The 23,884-nt window shown below is 43.5% G+C and overlaps 1 protein-coding gene across 2 annotated transcripts in view; it reads right to left on the reverse strand.

Moving 5' to 3' along the window:
- Positions 1-23,884, reverse strand: part of LOC141735436 (rapamycin-insensitive companion of mTOR-like) — a 122,636-nt gene that overhangs the window by 70,757 nt on the left and 27,995 nt on the right. For both annotated transcript variants that reach the window (XR_012584722.1, XM_074568192.1), the window contains exons 4-6: positions 10,398-10,462; positions 2,994-3,125; positions 1,902-1,965 (exon numbers count right to left, since the gene is read on the reverse strand). Coding sequence is in view for 1 of the 2 variants with exons in the window: in XM_074568192.1 (XP_074424293.1) it covers positions 1,902-1,965; positions 2,994-3,125; positions 10,398-10,462 (261 nt within the window). In the remaining variant the exon portion in view is untranslated. The remainder of the gene's footprint in view (positions 1-1,901; positions 1,966-2,993; positions 3,126-10,397; positions 10,463-23,884) is intronic.

Genomic DNA, 23,884 nt, shown 5'->3' on the forward strand with positions numbered 1-23,884 from the left:
GCTGATTTCCGGGATCAGTCGACGGGCTGAGCCTCTCTTCCCCCCTCCATAGGGACGCCTTTGGGTAAGACTTCGATTACACCGAGCGCTTTCTCGGGGACTTAGAAATTTCTCTAGAGAATCTCTACCCTACATTTATAGCCAGGCTGTATCGTTTATAATTTTGTCGCACGTTTGTATACTTAACAATATCTTTATTTGCACGTGCTTTGCAGACAGTGTATTTATCACCGGCAATCCTAAAGAACCTGTATATCTGTTGTTTAAATAAACTGCACTGTTTAAGTAGCTAGTCGTTTCGCTTTCTCACTGAACGCGACCAAAACTACAGAGAGGCCGTGCTAGTTCAGGAGCACGACTAGACTGAAGGTGCAGTCCACTATTAGTGTATCCAAATCGTAGTAGTTTAATACATATTAAACGCGATTGGACTGATAGTGCTGAATTGGGCATCACTCAGAATTTAAACCTAGCCGCACCTAGCCTCCCACCTCGGTGAGGAGTGTTAGAACGCAAGGGGGTTTATCTTCTGCCAAAACCGCTTGGCCCCGTTTCACGCAACAGTAGCAAAAGATGTTAGGAAACATCATTCGTAAAAAAAAAAAAAAGCACTTGTGATCAGCTGTATGATTGGGTATCTTTCAGGATTTTTTTTTTTTTTTTTTTAAGGTCAAACTAATGGATTTATTTCTCTTGCTTCCTCTTGTTTCTTTCAAGCAAGACAGAAGTCTTTGCTCAACTAGGAAATGCTCAAGAAAGCCCAGGAATATGAGGACAAATTTCTGGCTCAAATAAAACCAATACGTTATAAATCAGAAGATGGAACGGAAACATGTTTAAGTTATTCTAGCCCTACGCTGAAGCTCTTTTTAGAACCAGATTAGCAAAGAACTTTTATAAATCGTGACTTCCTCAAGGATCCATTCCTTCACGGTTGTGTTTTTTGTTTGTTTGGGTGGGTGTTTAAGCTTTAAAACTCTTTTTGGCACAATTGTTAATCAAGTATATTGTCTCTTCTGTAAGAAACCAAGTGAGCTCATTTTAAGAAAAGAAATTGCATATCAAGCTTCCATATTTTCAACCTAAATATATACATATAAAAATACATATACACATAAAACAGATTAAACGCGCAGTGCTCCTGGGGAACAATTCTTCCAACTACTTCAAACCTTACTTGAGTCTTTGGTAGTTTTTCCTAAGATGCTCAGTAGAAGTAGAAGAATGTAATCAAGATAAAGAATAGCAAAGTCCAGTACAAAGGCAGAGTGCTATGTTGCCTGATAAAAAAATAGCTTCAGTAGCTGTATATGCCAATTTCTCTAGGATGAACTTGAAAATGCAGCTACCATAGCTTCAAACATCTCATGTCCATGGGTACACAGGACAGTAACCACCACAGATTAACTAAATGTATCTGAGAAAAGAACTACAGAGAGCATCAACCTCTCTGGATAAAGCAAGAAAGCTAGAAGCCTTCCTTCAACTGATTATTCCAGCAATGGCAATTTACCTCATTTCTCAAATGGCAGAAAATCTCCCATCCTTGATTTACAGATGCTTAAATACACTATACAACAAAGTTAAATCATTAGATGAAACATAATAACATGGTTCTTATACCCTTACATTCATCATTTGTTATTTTTTTCCCAAATCTTGTCCAGTTTGATCTCTATTAAAGGAAAATTAGCAGGATTTTTCTAGCCCACTCAAGATTCTCAGTGGTAAGATTAAAATCAAAACAAGTCTCAGCACTACCCCTCCTATCTTTTGAATTATCAGCTATAATTTCTTCTCACGTGATAAAGAAAGGTAAGGTATTAGAGACTATGTGGAAAAAAAACTGCTGATGAAGAAAACTGGCATAGCTGATAAGACCATATACAGTTAGATTTTACCTTTCTGACTAATCGAAGTGCTTGTGTTCTTTCTACTTCATTACTCTGCTGTATGTCAATACACCTAAAATAAGTTAAAAAAACCATTTTGTTTATAACAGTTAAGGTGAAAGTTAGCATTAATATCTCGCATTAATATTTATGCAATTGAATAAACAGAAGAATTTTATGACTAATTGTTTAAAAATTATGCTTTTCAGCAAGCATACTCACTTATGATTGGTCAATTTAGCTTCATTTTATATTTTTTTCCAGTTATCTTCAATATAATTAAATCACTAGAACATTCTCAAATATACAGTAACAAGGCATCATGGCATCAACAAGTATTTTCTGAGCTAGCTGCATTTGTCATTTCAAAAGAAACTAAAAGTATTTGTAATGTTTCACATCAACAAGTTTTGTGTGTGTTCTCAGATCTGAAAAGTCCGTTTGCTCCAACAAAATTAAACAGCACACTAAAATTTACTGTGCATGTATATTTATAAACAGAAACACACATATATATCAGTATATTAAATCCAACAAGATTTTAACAAAGGAAGCACTAGAAATTATAATATTTAGATGTACTCATGATACTGATCATCTTATCTCATGATTAGTTTGCACTTTGGTATTTTTCTGTTGAGTCATGGGTTATAATTAGATTAAAAATTCTTGGGCATGAACTACTTTTTTCCCCTGACTTTGTACTAGAGGCTCTGAAGCACTATGATAATCAGAACAACTCCCATAAAACAAACTTAAGACATGAAAATTACTGAGGTTTCAACCTTCTAATAACACCACAGATTAATTTATGGTTAGTGGCATTTATGATTCAAAAACATCTATAATTTGTCTAATTTTTAATTACTCGTAGTATATCATATATTAGGACAGCATTTTATTTGGATTAGCTGGTATGATGTATTATCCCTCTATTTTTAAAGAGGGACATTATTCATATTGAAGAAAAATTATTTTTATCAAGCCACAGATCAAGAATTTAAGAGGATATGAAAACACCTTTTCTTACCTGTCTCAACCATGAAAAAACAAGTGATTTAAAACTGTATAATTTACAACAAGGAAGGAAGGGAAAATTACCTGGCTATCAAGTAATCTACTTTCAACTTTAGCACCTTCTGGAGAATACTGGAGTCTCGAATGAGATAGCGGAGGGCTCGCAATCCTGCTGCTCGCACCTCTTTTGCTTCATTTAGTAAAGCTAACCGCAGACTATAATGAAGAAAACAAGGGGAACAAACAATTATTTAGCAGCAGGTAGACTTCACCATCTGACGTGCAGCTACTACCTACAAATTTAAAATAAAAAGGTTAATTTTTAAAGAGAAATATACTGCAGTAATTTTCTGTCTTTGAGATATTCACCTGTACAGCCTATAAGGCAAACCTTCACTCTGCCAGCAGACGTAGACAATATATTAATCTGAAAAAGCCACAAACCAATTTTTAATTTTTTTAAAGAACAGTTTGTACATCCCTGAAATGATATATGACCAAGACTTGTATACGACTTGTTATTTGACAAAACAGCTGAGCACAATATTAGTCCTGAAAAGGTATTCTGGATTAGTTACAATTTTCAAGAAAATTAACAGGTGGAGAGTATTTCCTCCTCTGCTAGACTGCCAATCCATAAGCATAAGTCCTCAAAACAATGTCTTGACACCTAACAGACAACTTTGCACCTTAAGTAATTACATGTACCACTCACGAAAGATATTATAGCACCAATATGTTTACATCAAATGTGAAAGAATCATAACTTAAGCAGCCCCACACAGCAGATTTCTAGAGATTTAATTTCAACATATAACCAAAATGTATTTCTCTTCAGACAGATTTTGAGGTGAGCTTTCCTTAACATAACTGTCATCATAACATATTTTCCTAAATTCACTAGCTAGGTAGAAAGAAAGGAGATTTTGAAGACCTCCAGGATGGAAATATAAAGCACTAAGTGACACACCGTCCTTTTGAAGGCCCTCAAAATATTTGCCACTCTTGCGCTTGATCACACAGGAATAAAAGGACTTTAGTAAGGCCTTTGACATCGCTTCCCACAGCATCCTCCTGGAGAAACTGGCTGCTCATGGCTTGGATGGGAGTACTCTACGCCGGATTAAAGACTGGCTGGAAGGGAATGCCCAGAGATTGGTGGTAAATGAAGCTAAATCCAGTTGGCGGCCAGTCACAAGTGGTGGTCCCCAGGGCTTGCTATTGGGGCCAGTTCTCTTTAATATCTTTATCAATGATCTGGATGAGGGGATCGAGTGCACCCTCAGTAAGTTTGCAGCTGACACTAAGTTAGGTGGGAATGTCAACCTCCTTGAGGGTAGGATGGCTCTACAGGGGGATCTGGACAGGCTGGATCCATGGGCTAAGGCCAATGGTATGAGGTTCAACAAGGCCAAGTGCCGGGTCCTGCACTTGGGTCACAACAACCCCATGCAGCGATACAGGATTGGGGCAGAGTGGCTGGAGAGCTGCCTGGCTGAAAAGGACCTGGGGGCGTTGGTTGACTGCTGGCTGAATATGAGCCAGCAGTGTGCCCAGGTGGCCAAGAAGGCCAACAGCATCCTGGCCTGTATCAGGAACAGTGTGGTGAGTAGGACTAGGGAAGTGATTGTCCCCCTATACTCGGCACTGGTGAGGCCCCACCTTGAGTATTGTGTCCAGTTTTGGGCCCTTCACCACAAAAGACGACATTGAGGTGCTGGAATGGGTCCAGAGAAGGGCAACGAAGCTGGTGAGGGGTCTCTTCTCCCAAGTAACAGGCAATAGGACAAGAGGAAATGGCCTCAAGTTGCACCAGGGGAGGTTTAGACTGGATAATAGTAAAAAATTTTTATACTGAAAGGGTTATTAAGCATTGGAACAGGCTGCCTGGAGAAGTGGTTGAATCACCATCCCTGGAGGTATTTAAAAGATGGGTAGACATAATGCTTAGAGATATGGTTTAGTGATGGTTTTTGTCAGTGTTAGGTTGATGATTGGACTAGATGATCTGAAAGGTCCCTTCCAACCTAGGCAATTCTATGATTCTATGAAAAAAACCCAAAACAAAACACCCCCAAAAAACACAAAAAAAACCACCCCCCCAAAAAAAAATAAAAATCTCACCCAAACCCCCACAAAACTCCAGAAGAATCCCAACTCTCAGCCACTTATTTTAGTAGGATTGTTTTAGTGGACATCTAAGAATGTAAATACTTCAGCCAGTGAGACTGAATTTCAACCTACACAATTTTTTCTTTTTTAATTTTATTTTCTTATTCTAGGATGGTCATAGATGGTAATCAGCTATTTCTACAAATCAGCCAGCCTGTGTAAAAGTCACTATAACAGGAACCTACTTCTAGGCAATGTCTATACAAAGTAGAAAGGCTGCAATACCATATGCAAATAAAGATGAACTGATTATTTATTACTTTCAGCAGGGAATTACTTCTGGAAGACCATCATTGCTATAACATCAAATATGATTCTTCACGTAAAGAGAGTGCCACTAATTGTCTGTCTCTATTTACTTTAAGCTGAGCTAGAAGCAAATAAAAAACATATTCTCAATATTGTGAGGTTAAGAAAAATTCTTCCTCTAGAAAAGCTGAACTAGGAGAGATTTATTTCCAAGTCATTCAAGAAGAGCACACAGAAGGAAAGACAAATAACTCATCAACTGTGTTGAGTAGACAATAGGTATTACTTAGATCACGAATCTGTTTCTCGTGTTGCAGATTAGCAGGGATGGCAGTCTGAAGGATGAGCATATGAGACTCAGTTGTTCTTAGTGATATTTTTCTATTTGGACTTTTACCTCGCAATCTGCAATTGCTTCGTGTATGACAGTTTAAGACACTTCAGGGAATTTCCTTTTAGGACATTACTTTAAGTTACCCATTACTCATGAAAACTGTGTTGTTGCTATCCATGACATTTCTTATTAGGACAGCTGAATACTGAATCTGGATTTATTTTTTTTTCCCCTCAAGTACGTTACTTCTATATTTGAGATGAAAACATCTCTTGAACAGTAGAACAAAACAATCTTTAGACAAATAGTTTCTCAAAAGCAGTTAATACTTTGAAAGCTTGTTCTACAACTCACAAAAGGAAGATATTCTTATTTTGTAGAAATAAGTTAATTCATAATTGGCAACAGTGAAACCACAACAAAGGACAACATTATCATGAGATCCAACATCCAAAAGCAGAAGGGACCAAAAAGGGATGTATCGCTATATTTAAATAGTGAGAATGCAATGAAAATATATAGCTAGCCAGAAAGACACGTCCCTAAAATAAAGTCCATAAAAATCCATAAAGGTCCAATTAAAACAATGATATATAGAAGTGTACAAGGCTGAACAAAAACCTCTCCATTAAAAACAAAAGTTAAACAAAAAACCATCACCAGTCAATGACTGAACTGCAAAAAACTGAGAGAATGCAGCATGAGCAAAAAGAGAAACTTGACCTTATAAAGCCAATTAAGATATGTTACAGCAGGCAGAAAAAAAAATATGTAGGAAAACCTATACACATGCGTCTGTATGTGTCTGTGTGTTCTGACTTCTCAGGTGTACCGCAAGCAGAAGACTTGAAAAATGAATCAGACCTACTGGATAACCCAAAAAGAAAGTGAGAAGGAATGAAACAAATAGGAGAAACAAGCACTTTGTACTAAGGCATTGCTGTAGAGGTCTGCATGAAGATTCCTATCCTAAAGTCTTTTGTATTATACTAAATACAAGTTAGACTAAGAAGTGAAAATGATGGAAGAACTGGAGGGAATTCATCAGTAAGTATTGTTACTGGCCCATGAAGCTTCACATCTAAATGTTGGGAAAGAACATCAACATGAACGATCTGCATATATTTGCTAGCACCATATTATAAACGGTGGCGGCCAAGATGGAGAAAAGGCGATAAACAGGTCGTCATGGTTTAACCCCAGCCAGCAACCAAGCACCACACAGACAGATGATGGAGCCCTGCTTTCCTGGAGATGGCTGAACTTCTACCTGCTGCTAGGAAGCAGTGAAAGAATTCCTTGTTTTGCTTTGCTTGCGTGCACGGCTTTTGCTCTACCTATTATCTCAACCCACAAGTTTTTCCTCACTTTTACTCTTCTGATTCTCTTCCCCATCCCAACTGGGGAAGTAAGTGAGTGGCTGCATGGTCCAAGTTTTGGTGCCCAACGTGGGGCTTGAAGGGTTCGAGATAATGACAGATTTGATTGGAATGTGACAGATTTAATTTATAGCTGTTATTGTGGTTTAGTTATTAATTGGCAGGCTCCTGTGCTTGCCATGGGGTTTGCTTGCCTTACCGTAAATTAGTCTTGTGCTCCTCAGTGCTTCTTGCTTTTGCTGCTTATCATCTTATTCTACTGTGCCTGGGAACATTTTGATAACAGCAATGGCGATGTGCCTGAGCTGGCAGATGGCCAGGTCATCATTGCTTCTGAACAGGCTGGAACTTCAGTGTGAACTTGAGCCAAAACAATGCTGCAGACACTTGGGTCAGTAAAGAAGGAGGGGGAAGAGGTGCTTTAGGCACTGGAGCAGAGATTCCCCCACAGCCTATGGCAAAGAGATGGTGAAGAAGGCTGTCCCCTTGCAGCCCATGGAGGTTAACAATGGATGCCTGAAGAACTGACTGCACCCTGTGGAAGGGACCCACGCTGGAGCAGTTTGTGAAGAACTGCAGCCCACAAGTGGGACTCCACGCTGGAGCAGGGGAAGAGCGTGAGGAGTCAGGAACTGCAGAGAAAACATGCGATGAACTGACCGCAACCCCCATTCCCCGTCCCCCTGTGTCACTTGGAGGGGGGGGGCGGGGGGAGGTAGAGAAATCAGGAGTTGCATGTTATGGGAATCACCATAGCAGAAACCCCTTGTTGCTAGCCAGGCTAGGAGCAAGGGGAGGAGTTCATTGCATGGTTAAATCCTATAACTTGGCCCAAAGGGGCCAGGGATGGAGATTGTAATGGATATACCTTTAAATTGTTGTAACCCGTGATTTGGGTTGCATGTTATAGGAATTGCTATAGCAGGAACCACCTGAACCAATAGAGAACAAGCCTTACAAGAAGCAGTGCAAGTACAGCAGTGACCCGACCTGAGCTGGCTTTTGGTGCCCAATAACTCCATGCAACACACCATCTCTCCTGTCCTGGGTGACCGCCGTGGCAGATGGAGCCCAGGGTCGTGGACTGGATGAACTCAACGGACACTTTGTAAACGTTCCACAGGGGTGGTCTGTGGACTAAGGGAATTACATCTGTGTATTATATCAAAGGACAGGAAAGGGGGTGGTGATTAATGAGGATGTATTGGATAGTGTGGGACCTGAGCCTGACGTAAATGGTATGGAATAAGGGGTGGAGAATGTCATGGTTTCAGTTGGGATAGAGTTAACTTTTTTACTAGCAGCTGGTATAGTGCTATGTTTTGGATTTGGTGTGAGAAATACTTTTAATAGAGCACTGGTGTTTTTAGTTCTTGCTAGGCAGTCAAGGCTTTTTCTGCTCCTCATACCGCCCTGCCAGCAAGTAGGCTGGGAGGGCACGAGAAGTTGGGAGGGGATACAGCCGGGACAGCTGACCCCAACTGACCAAAGGGATATTCCATACTATATGACATCATGCTCATTATATAAAGCTGGGGGAAGAGATAAGGGGGGGGACATTCAGAGTTACAGCATTTTGTCTTCCCAAGTAACTATTACGCATGATGGAGCCCTGGTTTCCTGGGGATGGCTGAACATCTGCCTGCCAATGGGAAGTAGTGAATGAATTCCTTGTTTTGAGGAAGTGAGCGAGTGGTCTTAGTTGCCGGCTGGGGTTAAACCACAACATTCTGTAGAACAAAAGGTTTCCCTATGGAAATTAAGATAATGTTGAGAACATCAGCAGAGCAAATTACAGAACTTGCATGTTATTTCCAAAGGAATATATGTACTTAGCCTACCTCAAGGTCATTTCCTAAATTAATTCATTAATGAGTTCAGTATTTGCAAGTTACTCAGAATAGCTGTACAGCAAAATCACCTGCAAACAGAATACTACCGCAGAATGGCTATAATCCTGTAGGGGCAAATTTTGTAAAGTTGCTTGAAAAGTCTGTATTTCATAAAAACAATTTATCCTATAAATACTTCTGAAGAACTACCAACCAGCACAATTATGGTTAATAACTGAGTATTTGGGTTGTATGCTTGAGCTTGAAAATTATCACTATAGCAGAATAATCTACATATATACATAAAAAACTTTCTTCTCATGTACATACACAGAGGAATCACTGGACTAACTAAAGTAACATCGCTAACCAAGATAATTTTCCTGTTATCTGTCTTTAAATTTTGAGAAACCATTTTTGGCTTTTTTTTTTTTTTTTTTAAGTAGGGGGCTATTTTTTACCATGTGTCTGCTGAGAACAACATTTTTATCTGTTCCTTAACTGTGTTTAGATTAGCAGATCTTTTTCCTATAAAAATAAACTGCAAACTTTTCCTGCAAACTTTTTCCTATAAAAATAAACAATAGTATTTGTATAAACTTTTAAGACTTGTATTTAAAAATATTTGGTAAAGAACTTTGAAGTTATACTCTTAAGTGATGTTTAGTCCCATCATAAAACACTATAATAGATTACATAAATAAGACCAGAAGACGATAACCTATTAAAGCTCACAGCAAAATACAGATTCACAAAAACACTTATTAGCATTTTTAGCTCTAGCAAGGAAAATCAGTTCTATTTAATAAAACAACTTACAATATTTCCACAAGAAAAAGTACCCAAGTTTTCCCAAAAATTTACTTAAAGAGTGACTAGTTTTTTCTAAGCTTGCTTTCTTAAGTCAGATAACCAAATTGAAAGAACACTAAAATATACTGAATACTAGATCTTAGTTGTTTCTGCCACCAATGCTGAGCCTCAGGACAAATTTACCAACATCTGTGCAAAAACACAGAAGTTCTGGAAATAAACATGTAGTTTGACTGTCAGAAATGGCAACAAAACACAGGAAAATTCCCCTTGAAAGTACATACACAGGGTGTTTTAGTAGCAAGGAAAGCAATGCTACAGAGATATATGTTCATGCCAAATTAACATAAAATGTTTACCTTTAAATCCTGGTTCTATTTCAAGAGTATGCTCTAAATTCTGTAAAAGTGCATTTTTACAGAAAGTGCTTTCTGTACGTACTGGGATATTTAGAGATTATTATTTTTTTTTTACATTTATGAGAAATATAATAAAGAAACACACACTTAAACCCCCTCTTTGCCTGAAAGCATATAATGTATTTGATTTTACTTATTAAAATATTTGTAAAGTGTATATATTTGCATTATGAAATTTCAAACACATTAGAACTACAAAACGCTAGCTCAAAAACACAAATAAAATTGATTTAATAACACCTAGAACGATTATGTACCCTATTATTGCTCTAGTGCCCCTTACTACTTACCATATTATGATACTGTCATACGTAAAACCTAGTTTTTCTTCAGCATGGCCAGTATTACAAAGAAGCTGAAAATAAAAGAAAACATCTATTACTTATAAGTCTTTAAAAATGACTATGTAAAACTGAAGATTTCTGGCAATGCTTTCAAAGAAAGCTGAGAAATTTCATTCATGGCAAGGGGAAACTTACCAACTTGAGACTTCCCCAAGAATTTCTGCTGTCAGTATTCCATGCCTACATACACCAGACATACACAAACCTGTGGCCTCTCATACTAGGAAAAAACTTGCACAATTGTGTAAGCTGCCTACTGGTCAAATTTTCAACTCCAGATTGCTCCCCTTGCTGCCTTTAAACTCTTTTCAGAAGAGCCATTAGTTGTGCAATTGGTAACCTGAGCAGAGATGAAAAAGACTGAAGTCAAAGCACATCTGCATTCAAAAAGAGAACTTGGGTGAGTTTTGAAGTAAAGACTGATACTGCTAGTCCACTGTCACGTTTTGCCACAGCAGCACAGGCGTAGAAAAAAGGCACCGCCAAGCGTCCTGTAACTGACATTCGGCCTGGCCTGCCATTGATTCCACCGAATTTGTACCTCTGAAAAAAATCAGTGCAAAGGTTGAATTTATGCACACAAAGAGACACCAATAAACTCTGAAAATTTCACCCATATCTGTCCATTTTGAGCACAAGACTGAAGATTTACAAGTGCAGTTTTTACGTCCAAAACCAATCTCAAAAGGAGCAATCTAGTGTGTGCTGTGTTTTAGCCTCTTGAGAAAAGGAAAATGGTCTCTTCTGTAAAAAGAACTCATACTGTTCTCCCTTGCAAGAGCAGCAAAGAAATTCCTAGTAATCTCATTTACTACCCCTAGCTAAAATTATAAAATACTTTAATATTACATCCAAAACCCAAAGCACTTTTCCAAGCACTTCTAAAGACTCAAGTAACCAACACTGATTGCAATAGCTTTGCACTTTCTCCTTTTCGAAAGAGGTTCAGTTTTGCATTCAGTTCTGAGCCAGGACAGTATTAACAGTTTCTCCTCAGTCAGGAATTCAGGAAGTGTTTCTGTCAATGAGTGAATACCCCTATTATAAAATTATTAAAATAAATCAAACTCTGTGCCACGTTTGTGTTCTGAGTGAAGAGCAAGGTCCTCCACGTGGGTCGGGGCAATGCCCGGTATCAATACAGGCTGGGGGACAAAGCGACTGAGAGCAGCCATGCCGAGAAGGACTTGGGGGTACTAGTGGACAAAAAGCTGGACATGAGCCAACAACATGTGCTAGCAGCCCAGAAGACCAACTGTAACACAGAATGGTTACAGTTGGAAGGGACCTTAAAAATCATCTAGTTCCAACACCCCCCTGCCATGGGCAGGGACACCTCCCACTACACCGTGTTACTCAAAGCCCCATCCAGCCTGGCCTTGAACACCTCCAGGGATGGGGCATCGACAACTTCTCTGGGCAACCTGTTCCAGTGCCTCACCACCCTCACAGTAAAGAATTTCTTCCTAATATCTAATCTAAATCTACCCTCTTTCAGTTTAAAACCATTACCCCTTGTCCTATCACTACACTCCCTGAAAGAGTCCCTCCCCATCCTTCCTGTAGGCCCCCTTTAGGTACTGGAAGGCCACTATAAGGTCAGCCTGGAGAAGAGAAGGCTCCAGGGAGAACAACCCCAACTCTCTCAGCCTGTCCTCATAGGAGAGGTGCTCCAGCCCTCGGATCATATTCGTGGCCCTCCTCTGGACTCGCTCCAACAGGTCCATGTCCTTCTTATGTTGGGGGCCCCAGAGCTGGACACAGTATTCCAGGTGGGGTCTCACAGGAGTGGAATAGAGGGGCAGAATCACCTCCCTCGACCTGCTGCCCATGCTTCTTTTGATGCAGCCCAGGATATGGTTGGCTTTCTGGGCTGCGAGTGCACATTACCAGCTCATATTGAGCTTCTCATCCACCAACATCCCCAAGCCCTTCTCCTCAGGGCTGCTCTCAAGCCATTTGCCACACAGCCTGTATTTGTGCTTGGGATTGCCCCGACCCAGGTGCAAGACCTTGCACTTGGCCTGGTTGAACTTCATGAGGTTTGCACAGGCCCACCTCTCAAGCCTGTCCAGGTCCCTCTGGATGGCATCCTTTCCCTCCAGCGTGTCGACCACTCCACACAGCTTGGTGTCATCAGCAAACTTGCTGAGGGTACACTCAATCACAACATCCAGGTCACCAACAAAGATATTAAACAGCACTGGTCCCAGTACCGACCCTTAAAGAACACCACTCGTCACTGGTTTCCACTTGGACATTGAGCTGTTGACCACAACCTATTGAGTGTGGCCATCTATCCAGTTCCTTATCCACCAAGTGGTCCATCCATCAAATCCATGTCTCTCCAATTGAGAGACAAGGACGTCCTGCAGGACAGTGTCAAATGCCTGGCACAAGTCCAGGTAGATGATGTCGGTTGCTCTTCCCTTATCCACCGATGCTGTAACCTCATCGTAGAAGGCCACCAAATTTGTCAGGCATGATTTGCCCTTAGTGAAGCCATGTTGGCTGACACCAATCACTTCCTTATTTTCCATGTGCCTTATCAGAGTTTCCGGGAGGATCTGCTCCATGATCTTGCTGGGAATAGAGGTGAGACTGACCATCCTGTAGTTCCCTGGGTATTCATTTTTTCCCTTTTTAAAGATGGAGGTTATGTTTCCCCTTCTTCCAGTCAGTGGGAACTTCACCAGACTGTCACGACTTCTCAAATATGATGGATAGTGGCTTGGAAACTTTATCCAACAGCTCCCTCAGGACCCCCAGATGCATCTCATCAGGTCCCATGGGCTTGTGCCCATGGGTTCTTTAGACTGTGTCAAACCTGATCTTCTCCTACAGTGGGCGGTTCCTCATTCTCCCAATCCCTACCTTTGCCTTCTGTGACCCCCACTGTAATGTCACCTGCCCCTGCCCTCCCTTTAATCCTGACTCATAAGCTCTCGGTCAATTGCCTCCTCATCCATCCCTGGGTGGAGCTCCATGCACTCCAGCTGTTCATTGACATAGAGGGCAACACCCCCTCCTCATCTCCCCTGCCTGTCCTTCCTGAAGAGCCTGTATCCTTCCATCCTAACACTTCAGTGATGCCAATAAGATCATAGCCCTGCAGGCGTGTGCATGTCTCTAACTCCTCCTGTTTATTCCCCATGCTACGTGCATTTGCATAGAGGCATTTAAGTTGGGCCCCCGATGAAGTTGACTTACTGGCTGGAGTGGCTGGTGCTTTGTGCTGCACTCCAGCTGCTCTCCTGTTGACCTGCGACCCTCTTCCAGGCTCTGGGCATCTATTACTGGCATCATACTGGTAGGAGTGGGATGGACTGAGGCTCCCCTCCCCCAGCAAGCCTCTGACCAAAGACACTCTTCTCCTTCTCTGATAAGTGGGCCCCATCAGGCCCCAGTAGACCAGGTTTCTCAAAGTGAGTCCCATGATCTAAGAAGCCAAACCCCTGGTTGGGGTATCAGTCCTGTAGCCATTTGTTGATTTGCCAGATTTGATTGGCCCTATCAACTCCCTTCCCTTTGACCAGGAGGATTGATGAAAAAAAACTACCTGCGCCCCAGAGTCCCTGACCGCTCCTCCCAAGGCTTTATAATCCTTCTTGATATTCCTCAGGCTGCTCCTGGCTATATCACTGGTGCCCACATGAAACAACAGCAGTGGATAATAGTCAGAGGACTGGACGAGGCTTGGTAGTCTCTCAGTTACATCCCTGATATGAGCCCCCAGTAAGCAGCACACCTCTCTAGAGAGTGCATCAGGTCAGCAAATGGGTGCGTCCATACCTCTCAGAAGAGAGTCACCTACTACTATCACCTGTTGCCTTTTCTTAGTTGCGCTGGTTGTTATACATGGAGCAGATCGGGTAGTCTTATTCAGCTCCAGCACCTCTCCTGATGCAATGGGTCTTTCCTCTTCACTCTGTGGAGGGGTGAAGCAGTTCTGCAAGGGCACCTCAGGCTTCAGGGGAAGTCTATTCCTCCTGCTGGTCCTTGCCATCACAAGCTTCCAGTCTTCCATGTTACTGGCCCCCCTCCATTCTGTGTGTGCCCACATGGGAGTTTATGGCTGTGGGCTATGGGTCCACTGCAGATTGTGCTTGTAACCAGCTATCCATCTCCTTCTCAGCCTCGCTGATGTTATGCGGCTTTCTCACCACCTCCTGCAGCTCAGCTGCCACCTGTTACAGGAGGTCCTCCACCCGGGCACACCTTTTGAAGGTAGGTGTGCTGCCTATCCCTGCCCCAGGAGAAAGGTCTAGGCACCTCCTGCAGTCTGAGGTCTGCACTGCAGCCTCTCCCTTCAGCAGCTCTGTCTGGGTGGAGGCATCAGCCACCGCTGGGTTAGATAGTACAGACCCCCAAGCCAGATCTGCAGCCTTTGCTCTCAGACGAGTGCCCACCATTCTGTCATGAGGGTCAGGTAGGATGAGTGCAAATGGTCACTGAACGGTGCCCGGTGCTCGACTAGTGGAATGATCCTCCTTCGAAGAGGCGCACTTCTCACGCACCCTTCCGCTCCACGCCCTGACTGACACACCACATTCCGTTTGCCCGCTCAGGTTGCCGCGCTTCCTAGGCTGCTTTTTATAGGCGTGGGGGTGGTTGCGGTTGCTCTGGCAACGGCCACGCCTCATCAGCGTCTCCACCGAGAGCTGCCGTCTCCTGGTGGGTGTGTCCACTGCCCTGGCGTCCCCCCTACCTCAGAAAAAAAACCCTGTGCGCCGAGGTCTGCCTCTCCGCTGCGGGTCGGGCTGGCTCTGGAGCAGCTCCCCTCGGCGACTGGCCAAGGGGAAGTATCCTGGGCTGCATCAAAAGAAGCATGGGTAGCAGGTCGAGGGAGGTGATTCTGCCCCTCTGCTCTGCTCTGGTGAGACCCCACCTGGAGTACTGCATCCAGCTCTGGGGCCCCCAACATAGGAAGGACACGGACCTGTTGGAGCAAGTCCAGAGGAGGGCCATGAAGATGATCAGAGGGCTGGAGCACCTCTCCTATGAGGACAGGGTGAGAGAGTTGGGGTTGTTCAGCCTGGAGAAGAGAAGGCTCCAGGGAGACCTTATTGCAACTTTTAAAAAAGATGGGGACAGACTTTTTAGTAGGGCCTGTAGCAATAGGACATGGGGTAATGGTTTTAAACTGAAAGAGGATAGATTTAGATTAGATATTAGGAAGAAATTCTTTACTCTGAGGGTGGTGAAACACTGGAACAGGTTGTCCAGGGGGGTGGTAGGTGCCCTTTAAAGGTCCCTTCCAACCCAAACTATTATTTGATTCAATATATATACTTACTACTAACAGTAAGAAATTTATAATAAACTAAATGAACAATTAATTTAAAGCTAGTGTAAGTTGAAATATATAACGTGTTCCATGCTCCTGTTCTACTGTTCACCTCCACCTGAAAAATCAGCATATTGCAGAGAAACTCTGCTTTTAAGTAAACCCATTTTATTAGTATGAAGGTTTAAATTCAAACACTTAGGTTTATGCTCAACGAGTACAAATTCTTCCAAGGACCACATAATGGGGTTTTTTTACCACAATTATTTTTCATATTGTGAAAAAAATGCATAGCAGTAATGCCGTAATCCAAAATTGTTAACGAGAGAGATTATTAAATTGGCCTGGATCAGATCCATATTTGGGTTCAAATAATCAAGTTAGTTGAAATATTTGTGATTTTGCATTTTTAACAGTGGCTACAATCAAATATGATTATAAAACATAAGAAGAGTTATTAAACAATCTCTTTTCCCCCACCTTTCAAATTTAAGTGATAATAAAACTAGGCAATTGCATGCATTAACTGGTTATGACAGTATGTCACTTTCTAGCATCAATCTACTTTTATGCCATGTTCTTGGACTGCTTAAGGCCACCACTGCTGCTTTAGCTTTTCTATTAAGTTATGTACTCTAAAAATTGGCTGGCAGCGTAAGCAAAACAGTGTGATAAGACAGTGAGTAAAAACAGTTCGTTGTTCAGTTTCAGACAAGTACATCAATAGTTGTTTAGGCTCATCATTTACACATCTAAACCTTTCCCCATCATTCCACCCCAGACACAAAAGAGAAATCCTAATTTAACATACCAGATTATCTTCAACAGTCTTTTTTCCTACTTAAAAAAAAAAAAAAACACACCATAATTATAATTCTGATGTGGGTGGGGGGAACCAACAAACACATTTCTGAGAAAGCTGCTATTTTGTGGAACACGAGTGCATTTTTGAAGGAAGTCTCCTGTCATTGCACTTACCGTGCTTTGGTTTGCATCTTGAGCAGTCCTGAGATGCAACTAAAGCAGACAACACGTTCCAGGAACCCACCTAACCTGCTGCAATTGCTAAAGGGCATTCAGCTCAATGGACTAACTCTAGTCTATCCTCAGTAACCACTCCTTACCAAATACATACAGTGTGGATATTAGCTCCTCAATACCAACTGTTTTCCTCTATGTATGTACTCCCATTACACACACCTTCACTGATGTAGAAAAAAACTTGACCCTATCTTGCAACTCAAACGTAGTCATGTAACCTGATGACAATTATAACTTGAGGAAAGTTTAACCCCTGTGTGGATACAAATTTCTGAATGTGATGATAATTGTTATCAAAGTGTAGAATTGTGTCTGTGCATATGTGAAACATCTCTCTTGTCGGGGGCGGCTAGCAGAAAAGTACAAGTATGCAAGAAACTCGAGGGCATGCCGGCCTTGCAGATCTGAGACAAATAACTCTGAGGAGCCAGGGAACAGCTGGCCTTGCAGGTCCGAGATAAATAACCTTGAAGAAGTAGGGAGTAGGCAACAAGTTATCACTGTAGCTTTTAGCACATTCCAAAACTGTAGCTTCTAGCATGTAGCGAAACCGCAGGTAGGAGGGATTATTGTAATGAAACATTTAGAGCTAAGCCAATTAGAAATGATAGAATTTGCGTAATTTATGTAACTGTTAAGTAGCTGTATAAAAAGCTTTCTGACGCGTCTAATAAACCGACATCTTGCTTGCATCAAGCAGCATCCCGTCTCTCAATCGCGGCAAATTGATGACCCCGACGTGATGGGTTGGTGAACCGCCTAGCTGAGCGGCTTGCTGCGAGTCCCACAGAACTTTGAAGGAGCTGCTGAAAGGAAGCAGGAACTGGCCAGGAATCCCTCTGGATTTAAGAGGTGAGCTGTGGGAAACATGGGGAATCAGATGTCCCCCGCAGAGAGAGACGTATATGAGGTTATGAAAACGCTCCTCCGGAAACATAAAAAAGATATTTCCGGGCAGGACTTAAAGATTATGCTTAAGTGGGTACAAATGAAGATCCCCACTGTTACGGCCTCCAGTATTTTTACCCGGGAACTTTGGGACAATGTGGGGGTAAAGTTGTGGGACGCGGCGACGTCAGGGAATGCCGAGGCTCAGCGTTTGCTTCCGTGGTGGAGAAATATCTTTGAGGCTATTAAGGCACAGGAAAGGGGCCATAAAGACTCTCCAGATACTAAGGGGGAACCTTCATCAGCTCAGCCTTTGCTTCCCCCTCCGCTACCTCCGCGACGCGCTAAGTCGCCCGGACCCTTAAAGGTCTGTGCCGCAGGCTACCCTCCTGAGGAAGATCCGCTTGACCCGGCGCCCGTTGATCCCGATAAAGAGCCTGACTTGTACCCCCCTGACCCTCATGATACATGGGCGAATATTAGACGTCAAGCTTTAAAAGAAGGTGACTTGGAAATAGCGCGAACGATAGTCGCCCCTGTTATTTATCAAGGCCGGGGAGTGCAGTGGGAGGCTTTGTCCTTCCGGTGATTAAAGAGCTGCGCCGTACCGTCACAGAACACGGGCTCTCTTCCCCATATTTTGCGAGCCTGCTGTCTTCTGTCTTTGATACGTATGTTATGACTCCCCATGATTTAAAATCGCTAGCGCAATTGTTATTAACCCCTTCCCAGTATTCCCTGTGGGAGTCGCATTGGAGGGGGGGCCTTCAAACTCTCCTCACCAGCTACGTGGGTCATAATAATGCTGCTCTTGCCGCACTGACCATGGAGCACCTTATGGGTACGGGTCAGCACTCTGATCCAGCGGCACAGGCTCGAGATTGTCCACGAGAGGCCCTGGAAGCGATCCGCGAAGAAGCAAAAAAGGCTTTACTTAAAATACCCGATTCCAGTAAACCTCAAAAGGCATTCACCTCTATTACGCAGGAACCTCGGGAGCCGTACATGCAATTCATTGATAGACTTAAGCAAGCTTTAGAACGCCAAATAGATAATACCGAAGCTCGAGAAATTTTGCTATTAAAATTAGCAGTTGAAAATGCTAACGCCGACTGTAAAAAATTACTTAAATCTCTCCCTAACCCAGCTCCGACTTTGGTTGAAATGGTAGAGGCTTGTAATCGTATTGGTACTGTGGACCATAAATTTGAAGCGATGGCAGCTGCTTTCGCAGTTATGAGAGGCATGTCTGGGGGAGGAAATTGTTACGGTTGTGGTAAACCAGGCCATATCAAACGAAATTGTCTCGCTTCTAATGGGGAGGCTAAAGCCCAAGCCCCTGGGATCTGTCCCCGATGCAGGAAGGGGCGTCATTATGCTAATCAATGTCGTTCTAAGTATAATTTGCAAGGGCAGCCGATACAGGGAAACCGCTTGCGGAGCGCGGGGCAGCGATGCGCACAGACACAAGTATCGTCGCCGGTGGATCGAGCCATGCAGATGGGTGTGACCTCGCCACAAGTCTTCGCCCAGCAACAGCCGGTAGCGCCAGATTGGACCTGGCAACCTCACACGCAGTAACGTTGCTTGATTCCTCTGTTCATTTATTAGCAACTAATGTTTCAGGTCCTTTACCCCCGAAAACACAAGGGCTACTATTAGGGAGATCATCGGTTACCTTAGCCGGACTTTTTGTATTGCCTGGAGTAATAGATGCGGATACCGTTGGGGAAATTAAAATCATGGCCTGGACCCCATTTCCCCCTTGCACAGTACCCAAAGGAAGCCGCATTGCACAATTACTATTGATCCCGCAGAACGCAAGCTCTCTTTCACCTCACCCACCTCCGCAGCAAAGACAAGGAGGTTTTGGATCTACTGGGGATCCACAGATTCTCTGGGTACAGTCCATTTCCCAGAAGCGACCACTTTGTCAATGTACTCTTATTCACGGCACTCAGCAAGTAATCCTAAATGGGATTATTGACACCGGGGCCGATGTTACCGTAATTTCACAGGCGAAGTGGCCTCCACAATGGCCTTTGGCAGCTGTGCCTCAGGCACTAGCCGGAATCGGAGGAGTTGGTAGAAGCCACCAATCCTCGGAATTGATCCAAATCAAAGGCCCAGAAGGACGAGTGGCTTCCGTCAAGCCTTTTGTGCTACCTGTCCCTATGGTCTTATGGGGACGTGATGTGCTATCACAATGGGGAACTTCCATTCAGTCGCATTTTTAGGAGGGGCCATTGAGGCGCGCGACACCCTGAAACTGACTTGGAAAACTCAGACACCCATTTGGGTAGATCAATGGCCCCTACCACTCGAAAAGCTTCGCGCTCTCCAAGAACTGGTTACGGAACAATTAGCAAAAGGACATATAGTACCTACTACTAGTCCTTGGAATTCACCTGTCTTTGTTATTAAGAAGCAATCTGGCAAGTGGCGCCTGCTCCATGATCTCAGAAAAATCAATGATGCTATGGTAGATATGGGAGCTCTGCAGCCAGGGCTCCCTTCTCCAACTATGATCCCCCGCAATTGGCATCTCACCGTTATTGACCTTAAGGATTGCTTTTTTAACATTCCACTACACCCTGATGACACTGCCAAATTTGCTTTTTCAGTCCCAAGTGTCAATATGCAAGCCCCTGTGCAACGATATCAGTGGGTTGTACTGCCACAGGGGATGAAAAATAGCCCGACAATTTGTCAATGGTATGTCGCTAAGGTACTTAGCCCTGTCAGGGTTGCGTTGCCTCAAGTTCTGTTATATCATTATATGGATGATATCTTGATGGCTGCGCCTCACCTTGAGCTCATGGAAAAGGCCGTAGCCCTTGTCATGGCCTCTGTATTGCGCCCGAAAAAGTCCAGAAAATGCCCCCTTGGACCTACTTGGGTTGGCGCATCAGGACCCAGCCGATAGTTCCCCAACCTGTGCATATACAGGCGGACATTAAAAATTTGCACGATGTTCAAAAATTATTAGGGACCATTACTTGGGTCCGACCCTTGCTAGGAATCTCCAATTCAGACTTAAGCCCTTTGTTTGAACTCCTCAAGGGAGATTCCGATTTACGCTCCCCTCATCGACTTGGTCCTGAAGCCGCTGCCTCATTACAAAAAGTAGCGGAAGCCATCGCCTTACGGCAAGCACACCGCTGTGCACCTGAATTGCCCTTCAATTTAATTATTTTGAACCCTGCACGTCAGCCATGTGCTTTGATTTTTCAATGGGACCCTAACAATCCTGATCCCTTATTAATCATTGAGTGGGTCTTTTTACCCAACCAGCCCACGAAAACAATTTGGACGCAACATGAAATGTTTGCTTCCTTGATAATTAAAGCACGACAGCGCTTGCTTGCCCTGTCAGGGATGGACTTTGCTTCTATCTGTTTACCTGTAACTAATATGTACCTACAATGGTTATTCCAACAGTCTGATGCTTTCGTGTTTGCCTTAACAGATTATTCGGGTCAACTAACCTCACATCCTCCGTCCCACAAGCTTCTACATGCTCATTTTAACTTAATACCCATACCAAAGAGATGTCACCAGCCCCTCCGAGGCCTTACTGTGTTCACCGATGGGTCTGGAAAAACACACAAGTCGGTGATTGTCTGGTGGGATGACCGCTCTCAACAATGGGAGTCGGATGTTGAGACAGTCTCCGGGTCCCCTCAAATCGTAGAGCTTGCCGCTGTTGTTCGAGCTTTTCTTAAGTGGTCTACACCACTGAATCTTATTACTGATTCTGCTTATGTTGCAGGCGTCGTCGAACGGGCAGAGGCCTCGGTGCTGCGTCATACTTCGCATGCTGATTTGTTTGCTTTGTTGCAGGAACTTGTTTTCCTTTTAACCTCTCGAACACATCCCTATTTTGTTTTACATGTTAGATCGCACACCTCTTTACCTGGGTTTATTGCAGAGGGCAATCGACGGGCCGATATGCTCACTCTGCCGGTACAAGTTTTACCTGACCGTATTGCACAAGCTAAGCTTAGTCATTCCTTTTTCCATCAGAATGCAGGGGGCCTCAAACGCCAGTTTGGCCTCACTTCTCAGCAAGCGGCGAACATTATCGCTGTCTGCCCTGATTGTCAAAAACATTCTTTTCCTACGGCACCAGGTGGGGTTAATCCCAGAGGCTTACAAAGCCTGCAATTATGGCAGACGGATGTCACACACACTATCCAGAATTTGGGAGATTAAAATACGTCCATTCCTCTATTGACACCTTTTCAGGCGCTCTATTTGCCTCCTGCCATGTGGGGGAGGCGGCGAAAGATGTTCGCAGGCATCTGCTGCGTGCTTTTGCTACCTTAGGCATCCCTGCACAAATCAAAACAGACAATGGCCCTGCTTATATCTCGGCTGCACTTAAAACCTTTTTTATCTCTTGGGGGATCACTCACATCACTGGGATCCCGCATTCCCCTACGGGCCAGTCCCTGATTGAACGCTCTCATCAGTCTTTAAAGCGCTTGTTACAGCAACAGAAGGGGGGAGTAGGGACAGCCACCCCTAAAGAACGTCTACAGAAAGCCCTGTATGTTTTTAACTTTTTAAATTGTTCTTTAATAGATAACAACCCTCCGATCGTTCGCCACTTTAACACAAACACTTCTTTCGAAGCCAGCGTAAAAGCTCCAGTCCTGATCCGCGACCCTGAGACAGGTAAGGTCTTGGGGCCATACCCCCTTGTCACATGGGGCAGAGGCTATGCTTGTGTTTCCACAGAACGAGGCCCCAGGTGGATCCCAGTGAAGAGCGTGCGACCTTTCCGTGAACCCCTACCACAGTCGGATGGCCACAACACCAATCCACAGCTAGATCATTCCCCTGAACAGCATACCGGAGAACATTCAGAGGATTGATGCAGTGCTTTTATGGACAATAGAGCAGAGACTCCAGTAGAACATATTCATTGCGTCGCCTGTGGTAATTGTGACCCTTAGGTTTTATGTGACTGCTATCGCTGTGGTAAGAGATGGTAGCGATGGTTAACATTGGCCAATAGATGGTGTGACAGTTGCCTAATATATGAAGTTAGCATTGTAAGAATTTAGCATTGCAAAAAAAAAAAAAAAAAAAAAGGGGGGGGTGGGGGGAAGAGTCCGTCAAACATTATGATCCTGTTAACACTTTTTTGTATATGTGCGGCCTGGACACATGCCAATCCTTTGCCAGGGTACCATCCTCACCTTTTTGACCCCCATCAAAATGTCTAGGTTACTCTGGCCAGGTCGCTCAATACAACTAGCTTTTGTGCCAGTCTTGCTATGCCCAGCTCGCCCTTCACCACCTGCTTAGTAGGGGTACCACTGAATAACTCGACCTTTTTACTGTTTAATAACTCTATGACAACCTTACGGAAGCAGTACAATATTTCTGGAAGGCTTCCTTTTTCATGGAAAAATCTTAAGGACCTTTTTGAAAAATACGATAATTGGGATGATAAATTACCAATAGGGCCCGAGCCGCAGGAAATTGACTTAGTAGATTCTCTTAATGCTTCTCACTGTTTGTTTATTGGCCTTAGGTCATGGTCGGGGGCCCAAAAAGAGGGGCGCTTAGTAAAGGATTCTCCACCGACCGTCATCTCACCTATTGGTAATGCTACCCTCTGGCAACAACAATGGTGTTTGAGCATTGCTCGAGACGCTACTCACTCAGCCCCCGGTACCATGCTCCCTAGGCGGCTCCCCTTGGGGTTCTTTTTTATTTCCGGAAATAGAGCTTGGTCTGGGATCCCTTCTAACCCTAGAGGAGGCCCGTGTACTATTGGACAGCTTAGTCTTGGCACTCCTCACTATCATCCAAGCCCAAAACAGCGGTTACGTTTTACTCGTGACACAACACAAGCATTAGATAATACCTGTGACGATAATGTTAAGCTATGGAATCGCTGGGAGGTTTTTTTCGCCTCGCTATTTACCCCTGGGGTGGCAGCAGCGAGAGCCCACAGAAACTTAGATGCAATTGCCTGTTGGGTTGTTAAGCAAGCAAATGCTACCAGCCGCATACTATCTGAGATGGCTGAAGACTTGTCTACGGTACAACATGCAGTCCTGCAAAACAGAGCCGCTATTGACTTCTTGCTACTAGCCCACGGACATGGCTGTGAGGACTTTGACGGAATGTGCTGCATGGACTTAGAGGACCACTCTTCTTCGATACATAAGCAAATTACACAACTCCTCGCGCATTCACA

This window comes from Larus michahellis, chromosome W (genome assembly GCF_964199755.1).
Source record: "Larus michahellis chromosome W, bLarMic1.1, whole genome shotgun sequence".
In the NCBI taxonomy this organism is placed as follows: Eukaryota; Metazoa; Chordata; class Aves; order Charadriiformes; family Laridae; genus Larus; species Larus michahellis.